The following is a 23,308-nucleotide window of genomic DNA, read 5'->3' as shown; positions in this document are numbered from 1 at the left end:
AAGAATGCTTTCCCTCTCTCCTCCTTGTGGAGATTAATTTAAAAAAATTCCTTATTGAACTACCTATCTCTGAATTGAAATGATTCTCTTGACAGAAAGTAGTCTTCTAATTGAAGTGAACTGTTGATGTCTGCTTACATAACTGACTGATTTATTGTACTTGAAATGAGCTGAGCTGGATCGTTACTAAAATACTCATAGTTGTAACACTGAAAATCAGAATTTCTGCCAACTGTGTTAATGCTTTAAGACCAGTCAAAGATGAATGCTTTTTTGGGTTATGCCATAATTATCCAACTATAAATGACAGTGCATTTGACTTTAACTACCTCATCCTTACATATAATCTAGTAATGTCAGTATTTTCCACTTTACAATACATACATTTTGTTTATATTTCAAAAAGACAGTTATACATACTTCCATTTTGAACTCTTACAGCAATGATTATGAATATTTAGAACTTTTGATTTAAATGATTCAGTAATGTATCTTTCCATTCAAATTTAATGGAATATTTCATTTCATTCTTCAGACCTTATGTAAATTATTGCCAAAATGTAGTAAAATTCTGGAAACTTTGTACTCTGCTATCTTCACATCTCCAAGAAACATAATTGACCAATATTGTAAGGTCTATTATAATTTATGATCTAAATTTCTAAATTTTTTACTTTTTGTAGCCTTCTCTATTCCTTATTGTTTTGTTATAATGGCAGGTTCTCATAGTTGTGCTTCAGGTATGGATGTGATATTCATACATGGGTTTCTTTCTTCCTCCTCTTTCTGGACTCAGACTGTCTATCCCAGATTTTCTGAAGCAGTAAAATCAAACTATAGGCTTTTCTCAGTTGACCTTCTTGGCTTCGGAAAGAGTCCCAAGCCAATTAATTGCTTGTATACAGTAGAAGAGCATATAGACATGATAGAACGGTCAGTTTTTCACCCATATGGTGTCAAGTCCTTCCATTTAGTTGCTCATTCAATGGGTTGCATCATTGCTCTAGCATTGGCTTCCAAGTATCCAAATGCATTGAAGTCAATAACACTTTTATCTCCAGTGAGTACCCTATATTCTTCTCCTAGCTTGAATCTAACAATGTTGACATTGCACTACTGATTTTTTTTTCTTATAATAATCTCATCTTATTTTCTGAATGCAGCCATGTTATCCAGCACCACCTGGGGAGCAACCAAGTCATTTTGTGCTGAAAAGAATTGCACCCAAAACAATCTGGCCTCTCTTGGCATTTGGTTCATCCATAATGTCATGGTATGAGCATGTTGGTAGAACTGTTTGTTTAGTAGTATGCAAGAACCACCGATTATGGGAATGGATTCTAAAGCAGTTGGTAAGGAACAGGTATATGTCATCCTGTAGTGCTCAGAGATAAACATATATACACCCAAATGTTTCTTGTATAATTCCAATCCTTAGTGTCTTTCAGATTTTGGATTTTATAGGAACTTACAAGCTTATATGCTGTCTTATTTGAATTAACAAAAATTAACAAAAATTAGACTGTGTAAGTGCTGGAATTAGTGTTCTTTAGTTGCTGGAATGAAACAATGTTACAATTGTATGAAACAAAGATGAAAATAACAAGAAACATCAACCAGAAACAATATTGACACAAATTCTTTAACCTAGAAACTCCAGTGTGGGCGAAAGCTTGCTGGAAGTGGCAATAGCTCAGCTTCCTCTTCTTTCCTTGTCAAAAAGTAGTTACAAATATCTCTTGATAGATAGTGTACAGTAATCTTCCTATTGTCTCACTTCTCTCTGAATCAAATTAGTCCCACAATCAACTGAATTTCTAACTCATCTCTCACACTCTGAGATTTACAATTGAGGCTGTCTCTTACAGATAGATCATTGGGAGTGTCCTTTCCTGCTCTATATGAAAAGAAATTCTTTCAGCCTCTATCCTACCTCTATCCTACTAGTACGTATGAAATGGAAAAACTCACTGCTGTCAGAGCAGAACCACTTTGATATCAACAAGACCGCCATGTTAAAATATAACCAGTATGGCATATATGAAACTGTCATGACAATAATGAAACCTCCATGACAATGGTGAAATTACCACGATAGATGTGTAACCACCATGTTTTGTGCTATTTTTCTGTAGAAGTTCTGGTTGTTTGTGAAATAAACTGCTTCCTAGATCCTCATGTGTCAAAATGCAAGCCACTGCCAAGCTGTTTTGATGAAAAAACTTTAAAAAATGAATATATAAAAGAGAATCAATGTGAGAGTCTCATTTTCAAACTTCAAAGAAATAAATTCCAAAGGTATGTTAAAATTGTTTTCATAATGCAATTTATTCTGCTTATTTTCTCTGGTGAATGAATTATCTCAATCTCAAGATTGTGATCCATTCTTCCCATCAAGACTTACAGTGGCTTTTTCTTTAAACAAACATTTGTGGTGTACTATTATGAGGCCCCAGCTCTTCTGTTGAAAGCCTGAAGCCATCCATACAAAACAAGTAGCAACAAACTTGCATAAACAATCCTTAAATGGGTGTAGCAGGAACCCAGAGACAACTAGGATACAAAATTATTAAAAACAACAGCCTAAACCTACGATAGAAAAAGATAAACCACAAATACCATCCTGCTAATGAAGCAACATGGCCTACATACTCCCATTCAAGGAAGCTGAAGAAGACCCCAGTGGGCCATACCTGAACCACTGGGAGCAGTTTTCTATCTTTCATATGCCCTATTGTATACTTCTTTTCCAGAGACCTCCATTGTCCGTATAATAGCCTGTAACAGATCCATTGCCACCTCCAAACCATCAAACTTAATTCCTTTTAGCACTTTCACTCTCCTAACTGAGTGCATTGACTCGTCATTGCCCAACCACAGCAATTTGTGACCACTTAATACTTTTAGCAGAGCTTTGTGGAGAGATACCACTAGTAGAGCATTGTGGTGAGATACCAAGTTCTTAATCACCGCAGTCAGATCTTTGTAGTAGTTTGTAAGGTTGCTCACCTCCATTACTAAGTCTTCTATCTCCTTGTGCATTCACTGTTTCCTAGCCCGAGTCTACTCACCATAGCATTAGTAGAAGCTTGGAGCACTAGGAGAAGCACTTCTTTCATCTCGAACTCAAGCCCTCCTGCAATGCCTCCACCATACCCAAAGACGTCACTAGAAGCTTAATAAGGCTTTCCTCACCATCCGTTGCATAGACAACTTATAGAGCATAAGGCTCAGGTTGATTTTACATTGCATTAGTAGTCACATATTTATACAATAAAATATGATGAATCCCATGAACCATAGGTTGAACAAAATCTAAATAACAAACAATATCCTAAATATGCTACCAAATAATAACAAAACAAAACAACTAAACAAAAATAACAATTGAAGGATGAATTATGGAATATCCAACATTCTCCCCTTATTACATCATTGCTTTAAAGTACTAATAAGAGAATCTTGAAAAGTACCAAACTTTACATGTGCAAGAGGCCTGGTGAAGATGTGAGTATGTTGTTCCTGAGTTGATTAGAATTGGAGCTGAATGTTATTTTGCTGAACATGTTCTTGTATGAAGTGACAGTTAACTTCAATATGCTTGGTCCGTTCATGAAATAGTGGATTATGAACAAGCTTGAGAACATCGATTGCCACAATAGAGGATTGTGGGTTGGTTTTGAGGCACTCCCAATCCTTCTAATATGTGATGTAGCCAAACTTCTTCTCAAATTGCTGCACTTGCTGAATTCTGATTCTATTGAGGAATGGGCAACTATGGCTTGTTTCTTACTTCCCCAAGCAATAGGACTTGAACCCAAGAAAAAAACAAATCCTGATGCGGATTTCCTATCATCAACAAAACTTGCATAATCTGCATCTGTGTATCCTATCAAGAAGAATTGATCATTCCTTTTATATTCTAGACCATGATTTATTGTACCTTGGATATACCTGAGTACCCATTTTGTTGCTTTCCAATGATACATCTTTGGTTCTCGCATGAATCGTGAAAGATAATTAACGGCAAAACTAATATTTGGTCTAGTGTATGTCAAGTAAATCAAAACTCACAACACTTTTGTTTGAACAAGGTTGTAGAGAGCATTGTGTTATAAGCTGTTTTAACATTATTTGAAATAGATGGCATGAGCTACAGGAAAACCAACATTTAAATGTGTATTTTTTTAGTGTTATTTTTGGTATAAAACTGTCATCCATCTCATTTACCCTAGTCTAGGAGAGCTTCAAAAGGTTTATGGGTGTTTTTTCATTCAACTCTGTGATATTTTTAAGGTGTTATTTTTCTGCCTAAAGTATCCTCTCCTCTATGGCGTATTGCTGATTTGAGTGATGAGAATTAGGACAAACAAGCATCTATTTTTAACTAAAACAATGGCAGGGAGTTTTTTAACAATTCCTTCTTTCAGACTCTCACTTGCTATGCAAAAATAACTATTCCACAAGGAAAATTAAACTCAAAACTCAACTTCAGTTTGAGGAGGTTTGGAATGTGGTCAATGATACCACTACATGACATAAGGTTGATGTTGATGAGTAGAAGAAATTTGATCAAGACGACAAAAAGACAAAATTGATCATTATGTTCAACGTGTATCATGAAGTTCAGCCTTTCATTTTAGATTCATACATAGCCAAAGATGCATGGGACAAGCTCAGGACAATGTATGAGGTGAAGAATCAAAATTAGATCTTGAATTTGCAAAGTCAGCTACATGGCCTAAAGATGAAGAACGAAGAACAAGTGGAATCCTTTCTTAAAAGGATTGCTGAGTTGAGAGCTTCCCTACAAGCATTGGGAGAAACAATTGATGATGTAGTCTTAGTGCCTATTGTTCTATAGGCACTACCTTCCAGATACAAAGTGATGTGACAACTTTGAATGTCATAGAACAAACACCCAGTTTTGAGAAACTTATGAACTTACTTAAGAAAGAAGAATCTATAAGGTAGGATCATGGTGAGGATGATCATGCAATGACCACACGTCATAAAGGAAAGAAGCTTATGAAGAAATTTTGTGGACCTCCCAAATCAAGTAATTCATCCAAATCTTGGAAGAAATGTTCAATTTGTGATAGGATTGGACATGATGTGAAAAATTGTTGGTACAACTCCTTGTCCAAAGGATCATTCAACAATAAATCGCATCCAAAGAAGCCATTTCAAAGTGGCAATAAATAGTGCGAACAAAAGCACAAATGGAAACAACATGGCAATGTTGCTGAAGTGGAAGAGTCTCCAGAAGAGAAATGCATGTTTTCAGCCCACACTTCAAAAGATAGTTCACAATCAACCTCAATTCGGTATGTGGACTCAAGTGCTAAAAAGCACATGACTGGACAAAATGAGTGGTTTCTCATATTGAAACCCTATCATGGTAAAGTCTCTCTTGGAGATTATACCACCTATGACATCCAAGGTATTGGTAATATCTCTTTTAGTTTGGCATACATCATTGTAGGCTCATTGAAATTTTGTATGTGCTAGGACTAACCAAAAATCTCATATTTGTTAATCAGTTTCTTGATCACAACTTTAGAATTGAGTTTGACAAAAAGTAGGATGAAGAGGTATGTGTCATCCCTGATAGGTCTTAAAATTCAAAGATTGTTGCACATGCCTTTGAAATTGGTAAAATGTTTAGGCTTGATACAATTGACAATAATCAAGCCTTAGTGACTGAGGATAGTGACCTTGCTATGTTATGGAATTGCAGATTTTGGTGATTTAAGCACTAGTTATTTACTTAGACTTAGTAAGAAAAGTATGGTTAAAGGGCTTCCTTCACTTGAGAAGTTGAGTGCTATTTGTTCCAGTTGTATTGCTGGAAAACAACATCAAGCACCTTTCTATCCTAGTGAACATTGTGCAATCCAACCTTTGTAGTTGGTGCAAACCGATCTGTGTGGGCCCATGGCACCTAGTCACAATGGATTCAAGTACTTTCAGCCTTTTGTTGATGATCACACAAAGAAAATATACATTAGCAAAGATGTCATTTTTGTTAAGAAAAACGAGATAACTTCTTCCACTTCATCACTTGCTTCAAACAATGCTCCTATTTTCACCTTGGATTGGAATGTTGATCGTCAATTTAATTGAACAACTACAAATGTCACATGGCCTATGACTAAGTGGTATACTAGTACCATTTGTGATGCAAAGATGGAGTCCCAGACAATTCCACTTCAGGACCAAGGACCTGCAACATGGCTCACAATGAGATAAAGCTAGCACTAATAGATTTAGTTGTTGATAACTTTGAGCCATAGAATGCAATATCCCCTTACTTTTTTTTCAAAAATTTCCAGTTACAAACATTACAAGCACCCGTTAGGGTTAGAAAATGATAATCAAAACACTGCTGAAAGTAACCCTTCAACTTTCTGATCACTAAGAGCCCAGTGTGGGAAGGTGAGAGCATACGGTGACAAGGGGATCGTTAGCTTCAATAATCAACTGAAAATTACAATGCAAATTACACTGTTGGGCGGCAAGCCAACCCCTTCCGCTTATCCAGTGGGTGATAGAGATTTCCATAGTAGTTTGGCAGTGCAACCAGCCAAATTACAAAATCTAAGAAACTGAAATGAGCAACAATCACTCGACCACTTGTTCAGTGGGAGGACTGAAAATGAAAATTACAATCTACTCAACCACTAATTCAGCGGAAGGACAATATTACAATAAGATAAGGTAGGCGGAAAAGCCAACCTCTTCCACTTATTCAGTGGGTCGTGTTACAATCCAGAAAGAAATAGCTGTTAGTACTACTAATCAGCTTTACAATATATAGCATGAGATTTCAAAATAAGAACATCACTGTCCATTGCTGCAAATGATAAGATATGCACTCCACAACCACCAAAGACTAACCACTCCAAAAAACTTACTTCTCACTATCAATCTTCAGAATCTGTTATGCAAACAGTAATATGGAAATACGTAGACTAACAACTACAAAACTCACAAAAAATGCTCACAACTTTGCCCACATTCAACTGAATGACCCTAAATCAGATGCAAATGAAAGCTAGGAGATAGGCAATTAAGCTAGAACTAACAAAACACAACCAACAGACCCAAAACTATTTTGCACGCATCCCAAGGCAGCTTCAGCATGGTACACCTAGGGCAGAAATTCGATTTGCATTTTAAAAATAATAACTCCAAGATAAGCACTAAAAAATTACAGGAATGATCGCCTAGAGCATAGAGAAATAACGAGCCAATACCCAAAATTGGTAGATGACCATGCAGAGACTTGTGAGCAAAACACACCTACATCACACTAAAAACCAGCAACTTGGAACTCACACACAACACACTAGAATCAAAATACTTCAATCAAAAACTTCGCATTGAATTCCATCTATTCTCTTGAGTGAAGAACAGTCGCACAGTCCCAACTAGTCGCTATCTTCCAAGCGAGAAGCTAAGCATTCAATCTAGGAGGTAAGCATTCCTCGAATCATTCAAACGGCATTTCGGCAACACTTCGTTATAATATTCATAGACAGTCTCAAATGAAGGCCAAGGCACATATTTATAACTTCTCCTCAAATCAACCTTCTTTTCCCTCCAATATGGGATTAAACAATGACATTCCAATTTCCTTAATTTGCATTTCATTTGATTTTTCCCAAAATCGCCCATCACATGGTGGCAAATACACTTTATAAAAAATACATCAATAAAGTGTATTATGGTGTCCAAAGAATAAAGTGAATTATATCATAAAATTGTCTTATTTTCCTCCTAAGGAGACCATCTTGCCTTAATAATTCACTTATAAAATATTTTCCTCAACCAAGAATTTGCCACATATAATTAAGGAAATGATTTTAGATATCAATATAACTTAAGCAATCCCCCTTAAATAAATTGTCCAAATTTTGCCTTAAGTTATAATTTAATTTAAAACACCATTTTTCATCAAATACTTAACTTGCCAAAACAAGCTCCAAAAATGTTGGAAGATAAACTGCTCAAACTAGCTTGCCGGAAATAGCCATCCGAATTGACCAGTTGAACCCCTGCTAAAAATAGTACAACTAAAAATAGCATACTGCTAAAAATAGTAAGTGTTTCCAAGTGATTTTTACCACATTTTGAGCAGCCATCGTGACTTACTAAAAATAGTAAGTCTGGAAATCATCTTTGAAGAATTTGCATGTCAAACCATGTTGGAGCTCTCAAAATAGTAAATTCAGACATCCTCTCTGATTGGAATACATGTTATACCATCTTGAAGCTCACGAAAAACCTAGACAGAATCCAGAGAGAAAACTATAGAACTCCGGCAAACACCTCTCTGAAAACCTTCCTGAAGACAAAAACCCTAATTTAGTCTCTGGTTAGCCTACGGGTTTCCAAAATAGGCTGACTCCATCCATTAGTCTAGAAATGAGAAGGGGACATTACATAGAACTAGAATCAAAGACTTGGAAAGAGGCAATGAATGCAGAGTATCAAACTCTAATGAAAAACAAGACTTGGGAGCTTGTTGATCTACCACCTGGTAAGAAAGTAATTGGATGTAAATGGATATTTAAGACTAAGGCAGATGATAGTATAGATAAAACATAAGGCCAAACTTGTAGCTAAGGGTTATGCCTAGAAAGAAGGGATTGACTATGAGGCAACATTTGCTCCCACAACAAAAATTTAAAACTGTTAGAATGATTTTTTCTTTAGCTACACAATTTGGATGGAAATTGTATCAAATGGATGTAAAAAGTGAATTTCTCAATGGAGACCTTAAGGAGGAGGTTTATATGACCCAACCAAAAGGATACATTTCACCTGGTAAAGAAGAAAAGGTATGCAATGAACATTTGCTATAACATGGTTTCAATAGGCATCCATATGATCCAAATCTCTACCTCAAGGATCAAGGAGGGGATATTGTGATAATTAATGTATATGTTGATGACCTAGCTATCACGGACAACTCAAAACATCTCGAGCTACTACACTATTGTCTTGGCTTAGAGGTATGAAAAACTAATCATCATATCTTTGTATCTTAAGGAAAATATGCCAAGACACTGCTTGAGAAGTTTAGAATGATGGATTCGAAACCCATGTCTACACCTATGGAATTAGGATTGCAGATATCTATTTCAAATGAACAATAGCTGTTGGCATTTTTTCTTTAAAATCTTTCAGAATTAATGCTCTTGTGCAAAATTTTCCATTATCATCTATGTTGTCACTGCTTAGAACAGTTTTAACTACCTTCAGGATGGTTGCACTTGAATAGTTGAAAAATTTCCTTAACCTATGATTGGAGACTTATCCTTGGTGGAGCGGGTCCCTAGAAAAACCCTTTTGGATCATGAGAAAAGCTCCAATAGTTAACCATAAAAAATCAGACTAGAATCTCAAGTTCAACTAAATATGGAAATAGAAATGCTGCACTTTAAATGAAAATTATTATCAGATGGTATGAGGCCATATTCCTTACAACTAAAAGCGTGGTGCTCATTAAAGCACATAAAAAGGAGCTGAGCTTCATACATATCCAACTCTCTATACATGCAAGAGGCACATATCACATTTCATCAATCATGTATCACTTACAATGCTTAACTAACAATAATAGCAATCCTGAAATATTCCGAGCCAAATTTTTTCGTTTGTACAAATTACAAATTACATTCAATGCACCCGTTAAGGTTAGAAGATAAACCAAAACGTGCTGAAGCAACTCTAACCAGAATGTACACCAGGATCCCGTTGTGGGCAAGGTGTGAGCATTGGTCAGAGGATCTAAAACAAATTGCTTATGCAGTAACTCTAACCAAGAATGGCGCCGATGATGGCGAGCATATGGTCAGAGGATCTTCTACCCTAAATGCTGAAAGGGAACTCTACACCAAGTATGTGCTACCCAATCCAGAATGGAGTGAGGGGCGACCATATGGTGGAGTGATTACAAAACAATGCTTGAAAAGAAATGCGGAAGCTGGAAATACTCAACACCCAGAATGTGCTTGCTAACCCAGAATGGGAAAGTAGCTACCATAGGGCGGAGGTCAATTAAATACAATATCAAATGCTGAAAGTAAGAAGAGCATTACAATTTGATAAAGCAAGATTATACTCTGCTGTCAGTACTACTGCCAGCTTACACTATGAAAGATGAAATCTTGCAAACAATACGTATCAGCATATAAATAGAGAGGTACAATATTAATGAATTCCTTTGCTGAGAAGTAAGATTAACGGAAATGGCAATAAACAGATCCAACCTTTTCTCCAGACTTGAATAAATCTTCAATGAAGCATTCCCATCGCTTTCAAAGAACTCTCACCACCATTGAATAAAGATACTGCAGATTTCTCCAAATTGATTTAACAGACCTGCACCTTTCAACAAATAACCAGCAACATAGGATTCCTTTGAAATGCTCGGAACTCACTCTTTACTCATTCAAAATGCTTGATATCAATTGCAAAACTCTAATAGAAAGGAGGCGCTCAGACTAAGAATAGAAAACAAACTTTAAAAGCATCTAACACTCAATGCACAATTCCCAAGACAGCAAAGGTACGACCCAGCTGGAAAGGGCGATTTCTCTTTTAAAAATCTGATGCTTCACAAATAAATCTACAAATTGGCACACATAGGCGCCCTCCCTATATGGAAGGGAATATGCAATACCCACAACGAATTTCTTTGTCTTTTTTGATTTATGAATTAAACATCCAATCTGCTGAAGCTAACATGCAAAAACCAGGAACTTCTAATATGCAAAAATCAGAAACTAAGAACTACAATGCTGATTACAATGCACAAATTTCAAGGAACTCACAAACTAAACTAAAATCACCACTAGTTGTTGTCTTACAAACAAGAAGTGATGCCCAAGCTAGGAGGCCTTCATTCCTAGAAGCAAACCCAGAGCCAAACCGGCAACATAACAATACTGTAGACCAAAGATGTGAAATGATGCTCAAAGTCTTCCTTTTATAACTTCCTGTTGACTTCACGAAACCCTAAAATCCACTTCAATATCCAAACCCTAATCCTTTCTCCAAGATGGCGTCCTTTTCCTTTCAAGCTTAATATTGATATTTTAATTAAATTCAATACCTTGATAAATGCGCTCACATTAAGCTTGCTTTGACTTTGGAAATTAATAAAATAATCTTTAATGAAGGCGCCACCCTCAAAAAGCCCACTTTTCAAAACAACATAAAGTCAATAGACTAGGCCAAGGGGTCAACGTTCGAATATAATATTAAAACGTGACCTTTTAATTAAATATATCAACTTAACTCTTCAATCATGCCTTGAAGCCAATAATGACCAAGTCAAAGATCAGGTCTGAGAAGGGGACATTACAGTCCGCCCTCCCCAAGATTGCTTGTCCTTAAGCAATCGCAAACCAGGATGCTGCAGAATCTCATCACTTTCCCAAGTCGCATCCTCCATAGGCAGGTTCTTCCACTTCACCAGGTATTCTCTGATAGTTCTTTTCCTCAAAGAACGTTCTCTGAAATCAAGTATCTCCTCTGGAATTAGAACTAACTGTCCCTCCTCATCCAAAGGCGGCAACTGTGATGAAGCAACCACATTATGTCCAAGTGCCTTCTTGAGGCGAGACACGTGGAAAACATTATGCACTCGGCTATCAGAAGGTAGCTCTAACTCATAAGCTACTGCCCCAACTTTTCTGATGACCCTGAATGGCCCATAGAAATGAGGTTTGAGCTTCTCAGCTCCACTCTTCTTGAGAGTAGACTGTCTGTAAGGCTGCAATCGGAGATAAGCCATATCCCCAACCTCGAAAGAACGCTCAACACGTCTCTGATCAGCATACATCTTCTGCTGATTTTGTGCAATCTGCAGATTATCCTTCAAGGATTTCATGATGTCTTGACTTTGCTGCAACAAGTCCTTGGCTTGGGGTGCTCTGCTCTCACCAAACACCAAATCGGCAAAGCTAGGTGCTTCATACCCATAAAGAGCCAAGAAAGGAGACATCTTAATCGACATATGAAAAGAAGAATTGTAGTAGTACTCGCCTATATGCAGCCACTTGACCCAAGCTCTCTGCTGTTCTGACACATAGTTTCTCAAGTAGCCTTCCAACCACTTGTTCACTACTTCCGTTTGTCCATCTGTTTGGGGATGGTAACTAGTGCTTGGAGTGAGCATAGTACCACTCATTCTGAAGACTTCTTGCCAAAAAGTACTTAGGAACTTGCTGTCCCTATCACTCACAATGTTCTTTGGCAACCCATGCAGCCTAAACACCTCTCGAAAAAACAGATCTGCAACTTGGGCTGCAGAAAAAGTGTTGGTAATGGCGAAGAAATGAGCAAATTTGGTTAGCCTATCCACCACTACATAAATACAATCCTTCCCTTGGGCCTTGGGCCTTGGGCAACCCTGTGATGAAATCCATCGAGATGCTTTCCCATTTTTGATTGGGAATAGGAAGTGGTTGCAGCAAACCAGCTGGTAATGTATGCTCATTCTTGTTCACTTGACAAACAGGACACTCCTGAATGTAGCGTTGTACTTCTCCTTTCAACCCTTTCCAAGAAAACCTCTCTCGGATCTGCCTATATGTCTTGAAAAAACCTTGGTGACCAGCAACCGGAATATCATGAAATGTCAAAAGAATCTTCTTCTTAAGCTTAGAATCAACCACCAGAAAGATTCTTCCCTTATAGTGTATCAATCCCTCAACCACCTTGTACCTTTCATCATGAAAAGTACCCTCAAGAATGCTGGTTGCAAATTGATTTTTGGCATAATCAGCAAGCAACATGTCTCTCCAATCTGCAGTAAGCTCACACAATGAGCTAAGATGAGGTCTCCTGGATAAAGCATCAGCCACGATATTATTTTTCCCTTTGACATATTCAATGTCAAAGTCATAAGCTTGAAGCTTACTCACCCATTTCTGTTGCCTCTCATTTAGGTCCTTCTAGTGCATGAAATGCTTGAGGCTATTGTGGTCAGTCTTAACCACAAACTTGTTCCCCACCAAGTACTGCCTGAACTTGGCTAATGCATGCATAATGGCAAGCATTTCCTTGTCATAAATTGAGTATGTTCTTTCCACACCCCTTAATTTTCGGCTCTCAAACACAATAGGGTGTTTGTCTTGCATTAGGACAGCCCCAACTCCTTCACCTGATGCATCACACTGCAGCTCGAATGGCTTGGAGAAATCCAGAATAGCCAGAACCGGGCACGAGCTCATGATCTTCTTGAACTTGTCAAAAACAATTTGAGCCTTTTCTGACCAACAAAAGGCTCCCTTTCTGGTGAGATCAATAAGGGGAGCAGCATTCTGTGAATACCCCTTTACGAATCTCCGATAAAAACCACAAAGACCCAGAAAACCTTTCAACTGAGTTAAGTTCTCAGGAGGTGGCCACTCAACTACTGCCTTGATCTTTTCAGGATCCACCTTTACTCCCTCAGCACTGATTATGTGGCCAAGGTACAGTAACTCCTCCATTCCAAATTCACATTTGGATGCTTTTGCGAACAAACTCTCAAATTCCAGAATACTAAGCACTTCCTCCAAGTGCTTGAGATGATCCTCCCAAGTCTTGCTGTAAATCAGAATGTCATCAAAAAAAATCAACACAAACCTCCTTAACTGATTCTGAAAAACACGGTTCATGCAAGACTGAAAGGTAGCCGGAGCGTTAGTCAACCCAAATGGCATGACTAAGAATTCGAAATGGCCATAGTGACATCTGAAAGCTGTCTTCTCCACATCCGATCCTCTCATTCGAATCTGATGGTAACCCGATCTCAAATCGATCTTCGAGAAGAACTTGGCCCCATGTAGCTCATCAATGAGCTCATCTATCTTGGGAATGGGGTATCTGTTTTTTATGGTGCTTTGATTCAAAGCACGATAGTCCACACACATGCGCATGGTACCATCCTTCTTCTTCACAAGAACCACGGCAGATGCAAAGGGGCTCTTGCTTGGGCGAATGAAGCCCATCTTCAAGAGTTCTTGAATATTCTTCTCAATCTCATCCTTTTGCCTCTTCGAGTACCGATATGGAGTTGTAATCACCGGTTTAGCTCCTTCCTTGAGCTCTATGATATGTTCTGAACCCCGTTCAGGTGGTGGTCCAGGAGGCAAGTCTGCAAAGACCTTGCTCTTCTTCGTGAGTAGAGACTGAACATCAGGAGGATGGTCTCGTTTAGTCTCAACCGGACTAGCAGGAAGGATCATGCACTCTGCAACCCACTCGGCTTGATCGTGACGGATCAGCCTTGCCATTCTTTTGAATGACACAACCCGAGGGCCCCCATTGGACATTCCTCTTAGAACTATCTTCTTTCAATTAGATTGAAACTTCAGCTCCATAGTCTGCAAATTCAAGATCTCCCCAAGAGAACGCAGCCATTGAATGCCTAGGACAGCATCAGTATCTCCAATGTGGACTACATAGAAGTCATCCTTGACTTCGTAATTCCCCAATTGCATGGTCAGGTTCGAGATTTTCTTAGTACATGAAATATGGAATCCATCGGCAACCATGACCTTGAAGCCCTCAAACTCCTCTGTTTGCAGCCCCTTCTTTGCTACCACAACTTCATCAATGAAGTTATGTGTTGCTCCAGTGTCAATCAAGGCAACGATTCGCTGCCCTTTGATCATCCCTCGAACCTTGAATGATTCGTTTCTTTGGAAGCTCGAAAGCTGAGCCAAAACTCCACCACTTTCCTTCTCATCTCCGGACTCTTCTGGAGCTCTTTCTACCTCACTTTCTTCAAAATCAGATTGCTGGTCGGAAAAATCAGAACTACTTTCACCAGCAGAATAGTACTCAATCTGATTGAATTTAACTCCCTTAGGGCAAACATGATCTTGAGACCATTTTTCCCTACACCGGAAACACAACCCTTTTCTTCTGAGTTCATTCAGGGTTTCAGGATTCAACCTAGTGACATGGGGATTGTGATGTTTGAACTCCTTGTGCTGAGGTCTCAAAGGAGGTCTATGCTGAGGTCTTTTCCCTTTATCCCTTTTCTGGAAGGGGAATTTGACTGAAATTTTGCCTTAGGAGCAGCCCACTCCATGTTTCTTGCCTTCTTCATGGCCTCCTGCAGGGTTGGTGGATCAAAGGCTTTAATCCAACCTTTGAGTGGTTCTGTCAACCCTTCACTGAAAAGGATCACCAATCTCCTCTCCGTGATTCCAGTCACCATGACTGAGAGTCTCTGAAACTCCGCAATGTAGGCATCAACAGTGCCATACTGTTTCAATTGTGCCAGTTCTCTGAAATGAATTTCACGATCCTTCTTTTCAAACCTCTCGATGAGCCTAGTAGTGAACTCATCATAAGTTGTGATAGACCGATGACCCAGAGTAACTAGGCCATGGTACCACCATTCATGCGCCACCCCATCAAGGTGTAGCGTAGCGAACTTGATCGCTTCCTCTTCTGCCATAGGTTTGAGAGCTAGATAGTTATCCAGCTTCTGAATCCAAGCTCGGGCTGAACTGGTATCACTCCCGTCAAAGTGTGGAAGTGTCACCTTGTTGACAGCTTGGTACAAGTCTCCTTGATTTGATGGTCTTCTTTGATCATAGTGTCTCCCTTGTCCTTTGTTTTTCCTTTTATGATCCATGAAATCGTTATAGGACATATCCATCTTGATGTCGTCAGGTAGAGAATCATACTCTGCACGACCAAGTCTCAACTGCTCCACGAATGAAGCATTCTCTTCAGGCTCTGGCTGAGTGTTTTCAGGTGCCAAAAAGGTGGGTTTGAATGGCCTGGAAGAAATATAAGTGTTGTTTGACACAGTCCGGGCTGCATGTCCATCATGCTGGTTGGAGGCACTATGCTCTCCTCTATGCCCTGAGTTGTTCTGTGGAGTGGTATTCTGACCCACTTTCCCCATCATGAGAGATACCATGTCCATCAAGGCATCCATCTTTCTTTCAAATCTCTTTCCGGGACTCATAGATCTTTCTCTTCCTTTCCCACTGTCATCTCTGTTGTTGGTAACTCTCTCATTACCCCCAACTGATCTCTCACCCTCTGCCATATCTGATTCCTGAGAAGATTCCCAATGAGCCCTCAAGATCTCTGAAGCTGTCTGACCTTCTGGAGCCTGATAAGGCTGGAACTGTTTTCCAACCTTCTTGTCTTCCCTTGCAATGTACCTCTTTTCTCTGTCACTCATAGACAGATTGTTCACAAGATGGCAAGATCTTGGCTCTGATACCACTGAAATATTCCGAGCCAAATTTTTTCGTTTGTACAAATTACAAATTACATTCAATGCACCCGTTAAGGTTAGAAGATAAACCAAAACGTGTTGAAGCAACTCTAACCAGAATGTACACCAGGATCCCGTTGTGGGCAAGGTGTGAGCATTGGTCAGAGGATCTAAAACAAATTGCTTATGCAGTAACTCTAACCAAGAATGGCGTCGATGATGGCGAGCATATGGTCAGAGGATCTTCTACCCTAAATGCTGAAAGGGAACTCTACACCAAGTATGTGCTACCCAATCTAGAATGGAGTGAGGGGCGACCATATGGCGGAGTGATTACAAAACAATGCTTGAAAAGAAATGCGGAAGCTGGAAATACTCAACACCCAGAATGTGCTTGCTAACCCAGAATGGGAAAGTAGCTACCATAGGGCGGAGGTCAATTAAATACAATATCAAATGCTGAAAGTAAGAAGAGCATTACAATTTGATAAAGCAAGATTATACTCTGCTGTCAGTACTATTGCCAACTTACACTATGAAAGATGAGATCTTGCAAACAATACGTATCAGCATATAAATAGAGAGGTACAATATTAATGAATTCCTTTGCTGAGAAGTAAGATTAACGGAAATGGCAATAAACAGATCCAACCTTTTCTCCAGACTTGAATAAATCTTCAATGAAGCATTCCCATCGCTTTCAAAGAACTCTCACCACCATCGAATAAAGATATTGCAGATTTCTCCAAACTGATTTAACAGACCTGCACCTTTCAACAAATAACCAGCAACATAGGATTCCTTTGAAATGCTCGGAACTCACTCTTTACTCATTCAAAATGCTTGATATCAATTGCAAAACTCTAATAGAAAGGAGGCGCTCAAACTAAGAACAGAAAACAGACTTTAAAAGCATCTAACACTCAATGCACAATTCCCAAGACAACAAAGGTACGACCCAGCTGGAAAGGGCGATTTCTCTTTTAAAAATCTGATGCTTCACAAATAAATCTACAAATTGGCACACATGGGCGCCTTCCCTATATGGAAGGGAATATGCAATACCCACAACGAATTTCTTTGTCTTTTTTGATTTATGAATTAAACATCCAATCTGCTGAAGCTAACATGCAAAAACCAGGAACTTCTAATATGCAAAAATCAGAAACTAAGAACTACAATGCTGATTACAATGCACAAATTTCAAGGAACTCACAAACTAAACTAAAATCACCACTAGTTGTTGTCTTACAAACAAGAAGCGATGCCCAAGCTAGGAGGCCTTCATTCCTCGAAGCAAACCCAGAGCCAAACCGGCAACATAACAGTATTGTAGACCAAAGATGTGAAATGATGTTCAAAGTCTTCCTTTTATAACTTCCTGTTGACTTCACGAAACCCTAAAATCCACTTCAATATCCAAACCCTAATCCTTTCTCCAAGATGGCGTCCTTTTCCTTTCAAGCTTAATATTGATATTTTAATTAAATTCAATACCTTGATAAATGCGCCCACATTAAGCTTGCTTTGACTTTGGAAATTAATAAAATAATCTTTAATGAAGGTGCCACCCTCAAAAAGCCCACTTTTCAAAACAACATAAAGTCAATAGACTAGGCCAAGGGGTCAACATTCGAATATAATATTAAAACGTGACCTTTTAATTAAATATATCAACTTAACTCTTCAATCATGCCCTGAAGCCAATAATGACCAAGTCAAAGATCAGGTCTGAGAAGGGGACATTACAAATCCTATTGGAAAAATTACAGGATGACATTCGTTTAAGGTGGCCAATATTTGGCAATAAGCTTTGCTAGTCCATTTTATTCATAATATCATGACTTTCAATGAACGAGTTACTAAGTTCATCTCCCTTGCTTGCCAAAAAATTGGCCACCCTATTCTTCTGTCTATAGCTGCGAACAGTTTCAACAACCTTCAGAATACTCTACAATCATCCCCACTAATAGAGCCTCCCTTTCAGCTTTTTTATTAGTTTTGCGCCCCAAATGATGAGCTCCACCAAACACAAAGGCACCCTTAGAGTCCTAAAACACATACCTTGCCCCTACTAGATAGGGATTGCCTCAAGAGGCCCCATCAAAGTTAAGCTTTCCCCCCTCCAATAGGGCTTCCATGTTTCTTTTCTTTTATAATTCTTAGGAACAACTAACCCATTAATTGGATCAAGACTTATAATGTTAAGGATATAGGCATAATTGATTTGATAGTATCTAATTTGAACTGGAACATAAGACTAGGCTTTAGATTGGAACATTCCAATATACCATCAAATTCCATATGATGTAACAAGAGGAGAGGGACCTGTTTCTAAGAAAAAGGGACCTATCACAGATCCTAACTTGTGTTTTTCATGTCTTGGTGCAATTAAATATCAGATATCATGTTGTGCCACTGAGCCACTGAGTTACTATACGTTTTCTGAGTAGTGCTTCTAGTAGTATGGCAGATTATCATACAGTTTGTAAAGTTGGCTTTATCATAGTTTTCGTTCTTAGTTTGCTGATCTGTATGTGACCTAAAATATTAGGTCAAGTTCAAGTTGTTCCTTGATGCTCTTTATGGTTTTGGTTTACCTAATGTGGATTCAAAGTTCATCATACTGTAGTTTGTCTATTTGGAAGCTCATATTTTTATTTCTTATGAGCTGTCCTATTGTTTAAAAAAATCCTTGTTATCTTTAGCACTATAAAGAAATAATATGTTTCTCTACATAAATCTCCTAGGATAAATTAATTAATCATTAACATTAGATTTCCTAGGAATTAGAGCTAGGAATGGTAAATATACTGAAGTTAAATGTTCATAATTTTAAATAATAAATACAAGTACTTAGCTCTTAGTTCAATGTGAAAAATAACTCTACCAGATCCGAATTTGCAAAAAATGTGCTCTTTTGTTAGGGTTGTTTTTGCAATTATAGAATCGATCATGCGAGTGTGAATCTGAACTAGACCTGGAAATCTGACCTTTGCTAAATTTTAGAAGTTCACACTCAGCACACCACAAAGTTTTCAGTCTAGTATCTACAGAAAACTGAGTTTGCATACCTGGGAGTTTGCACATGACAAGGATAATTACTCCATGTCAAACTCCTATAAGGATGTTGAGTCAACTTTTGAACAAGATGGAGAACAAGAAGCAGTTGTGTGGTATGCCCTATGATTTTGTTGAAGTGTTGATATCACTAGATGATTCTTTTTAGTCTTGCGATGTGTACTAGAAGGCACTCAATTCATGTGTTCACTAGCTGTTCTAAATGAATTAGGGTTTGTTGTTAAATACAACACCCTAGCTTATTTAACTATTTTGCATTTCAAGCAGCTCATAATGGTCAATTGACAATTGGACCCAATTTTGAATATGATTTTATAAGCAGAGGGATCATATTTGTAAGTGCACAATTGATCTAAATCACCTTTGTGATTGCAAACTTGATCTCAAACAAGAAAGGGATGATTAAGGATCGTGTCTAGACCTTGGGAATAAGTGTAGATGGGAACAAAATCTAAGATCAGGCTATCATGTATGTGTTACAAGAGAGGATGATTAGCTGTCCTTTGATATCCCAAGCACATTTTAGTAACTTCTGAAAAAGACTTACAATCTTTCAATGCATGTTTGGTTATCACATGTCCATCTAAGATTTGCAAAAAACAAGAAGCATTTATGTTTATTAATGCTCTATCAATTAGGTTTAAGTGCAAAGGTCATGCCTCCACACTAAAAGATATCATGGCTTGGGCTTTAATAGTACTTACTACTAACAATGAACTACCATTAGAAAAGATCAAAACCTTATTGTCTAATATAGTTTGCAAACCTCAGATTTACCTAAAGTTTTCCAGTCATTAGTCTAGACCATAATATGCAAACTTGGCCAGTACTTGGTGACTCTTCGAGTACTGACCATTATTTTCTTGCCTTGAGTTTTCACGAAGTAAACTCAAAAATTTTTGTTACCAGGTTTTTGGCAAGTTTGGACAAGTTTTGTGGCTAGTACTTGTAAGGTACTTAGTGACTTTGACCGTAAAACTCATGAGCATAAAAAATGTTGATAGATGCTCCAAAAACATTGTTTTTTTTGCTTTATAAGTATTGTTTTGTGGCTTATAAAAATTAGGAAAATGCTGTGCCATGAAGGTTTGTGTGGTTTTGAAGGTCTTCATTTGGGCTTTTGGTGGCAAGGGCTCTGCCCGTCAACCCCACCCTATATCACATCAGGGAACACACCAGGGGCATTGCCCTTGGACCCTACAAAGGGCACTACCTTGACACCATTGGGAATGTTGCACCCATGCTCGTGCAAAGGGTGTTCCCCCTCAACCTTGTTGGAGGCACTGCCCCTAGATGCTTGCGGGGCATTTCCCTTGGACCCCTTTCAAACTCATTTGATATGCTTTGTAGTTGTATTTTGTATGAAATTTATATAATTTTAAAAAGTTAATTTTTTTCTTTTAAAAAAAGTTTTTGTTGATTCATTTTTTTTTGGTTTGCCAAGTTCGAGTTTGAAAACTATGGTCTAGATCTTTTTGACACGAAGCAAAGACAACTCACATTCATCTTTATGCTGTATCTATGCCATCAATGTTGAAACTTGGTTGTAACAAGCTTCACATTACTTAGTGTGAGTCCACAATAATTGTAACTGTAAGTTTGACCAAGTAATAGACCAATGATTAATCATTACCACAACATCTACAAAATACATATACCCTATTGCAAATCTTTGCATCCTCACATTTGAGATCATAGTCAAGGATTATCTTGTTTCATACATTGGACAACTTGTTTAGTATGCAAGGGATGCTACAGACAAAGTTGGCTTGCTATAGTCATTATATTGCTAAATATAAGTTATGTCGTAGTCAGAAGAAAATACCAATTTCATAATGCAAAAATTTATCTCTCATGCACTGCACAAACAACGCAGAACAGTCCCATCTATTAGTATCCCAGCTGAGCTCAAAATGGAAAATAGCTAGCTTTTTTCACCCAATCATTCCTCTTTGTTAATTAGTTTGATAGCAGAACATGCAGTTCTGAAGGATTCAAGAAAACTTAAATAATAAATCCCTTGTTTAAATATACAGCATGTCTTTATTAACTCATGCTTATATATATGAACACCATATTCAATTTTCTATACCCACAGCAGTTATATGTTACCCATGATGAATGATTTATCAATGTTATCATATAAATATTTAAAATTTCCTAATATGTTAAAATTTCCCTTTTTTAATAGCTGCCCCTTAAGAAAAACCCATCCTGGAAATGTACTCCCCTATACCTTATTGTCCTTGTCTTGGAAACTTACATTAATTATAGCAACTCAAATTCACCAACACTCTAAATTTTAATTCTTCAACTCTGATACTCGATTCTTTATTTGATACATGCAAAAAATATCACCAACCATTGTGTGTGCATTTACTTTTCCTGAATTTTCTCTGTAATGGCAAATCAAACAATTAAATGATTTTAGATCTGTTTTTACTCCAAAGTTCTTTTGGTTTCTAGGTACAGACTAATGATTTGCAGCAATAATCTCTGACAACTTGAACCTGTAATCTGAATCCATCTTTAAGAGTAATATATATTCAATTTTTGTACTCTTGTTTGCAAATTTTTGCTCCAGGATAGTAGATTACCGAATAGAAGACACCACTCGCCATACACACTTTTCAGCCTGGCATAACTTCCACAGCGTGATATGTGGGACAGCCCAAGAAATGGACAAGTATTTAGAAGTTGTTGGACAAACAGATTGTGAGGTGATGATCTTGCATGGAAAAGAGGATAAAGTGGTTTCTGTAGACTGCAGCTTAGCAATAAAGTCAAGAATTAGCAAAACTAAGCTGAAAGTGTTGGATAATGCTGATCATGTAGCTGTCATCATGGGTCGTGAGAGAATTCTTGCAAAAGAATTGGAAGATTTGTGGGCATCTTGTGAATGATTGATGAAATTTCTCATTAAATTTTTTTCAAGAAAAAGTGCATTTAGATGTCTTGGAAAGATCAGTTTCATTCTATGCCTTGCTAGGGGTTACTATGCTATATTGTTTTAACTCTTTGGGAGGATTATAATTTCATAAATCCTAATTTTTTTCATGAATTATGCTTTCCATGGTAAATTGGAAAACTTCTTTACAAATATTTTATTTTATTTAATCAAATTTTTGTCATTGGTCCATACTAAAGATGTATCCTTTTGACCACAAATTTGATGACCCACTTAAAGAAGAGGAAACAAGAATGGTGAATGTCAATAAGATGGAGTTTGGTCAATTGCAAATAAGATAACCATCCTCTGATATTTGATATCTTTTACAAGCATTAAAATTCATTAACGTAGAGCTAAAAAGGGCTAGTAAAAGTCGACCTTTGGATTTAACATTTAAGCATAATCACTTGAAAGATTATGATATAGAAGAATAATATAACTTATAATGGTGATTTGGTAACTAATTATGATGAGCAATGATAGTTTTGTAAGTGGATATCATGCTAGTTACTTTCCTATTTAAGACAAAATGTTATAGTTTGTGCTTAATCCCATCTTAATTAATGTTTCAAGGACTAAAATAATGTAAAAGTTTATGGTGATTATATTTTCAATAGAAATAAAAAAATGTTATATAAATTATTGGCAAATAAATTTAAATAAATTAAAGTGAAATGGTAATAATATTGGCTTGTGTAGATTTGTGTAAGTGTTGATAGGTATCAATTTCAAGTCATTGGATTTGTTTAATTCTTGCAATAACATTTCAAATAGCCTTTTCAATATTTCTTGATGTTTAGCACATTGTAGTGGAGAAAAGCGCATAGGATCTAATGTTACAGTTGGTATGGTCAAGATGGTGTGGGTGGTTGAGGTCGTTTTGGATGGCAACATGAGCCCAAAACTGGATGAAGATGATGATGACCTGTTATCACTGTTTTAAAACTGGGTTCTTCTTTCCCATAATTGGCTGTGGTATTTTAAATTTTTTTTGAATAAGGTGTAGTCCCTGGTGCTTCAGCTTCTTT

At 37.5% G+C, this 23,308-nt stretch overlaps 1 protein-coding gene across 2 annotated transcripts in view; it reads left to right on the top strand.

Moving 5' to 3' along the window:
• Window positions 1–22,599, top strand: part of LOC131073369 (probable lysophospholipase BODYGUARD 4) — a 141,176-nt gene extending 118,577 nt beyond the window's left edge. The window contains exons 3-5 of one of the 2 annotated variants that reach the window (XM_059213029.1): window positions 720–1,060; window positions 1,164–1,273; window positions 21,915–22,599. In XM_059213029.1, coding sequence (XP_059069012.1) covers window positions 720–1,060; window positions 1,164–1,273; window positions 21,915–22,233 — 770 coding nt within the window. In that variant the 3' untranslated portion in view covers window positions 22,234–22,599. Of the gene's footprint in view, window positions 1–719; window positions 1,061–1,163; window positions 1,364–21,914 lie in introns of both variants that reach the window. The other variant, XM_059213028.1, reaches the window with a different exon arrangement.
• The last annotated feature ends 709 nt before the right edge of the window (window positions 22,600–23,308 follow it).

The sequence above is a fragment of the Cryptomeria japonica genome, chromosome 10 (assembly GCF_030272615.1).
Source record: "Cryptomeria japonica chromosome 10, Sugi_1.0, whole genome shotgun sequence".
Taxonomy (NCBI): domain Eukaryota; kingdom Viridiplantae; phylum Streptophyta; class Pinopsida; order Cupressales; family Cupressaceae; genus Cryptomeria; species Cryptomeria japonica.
Note: the sequence above shows the minus strand (reverse complement) of the source record. Positions and strands in the feature narration are given on the sequence as shown.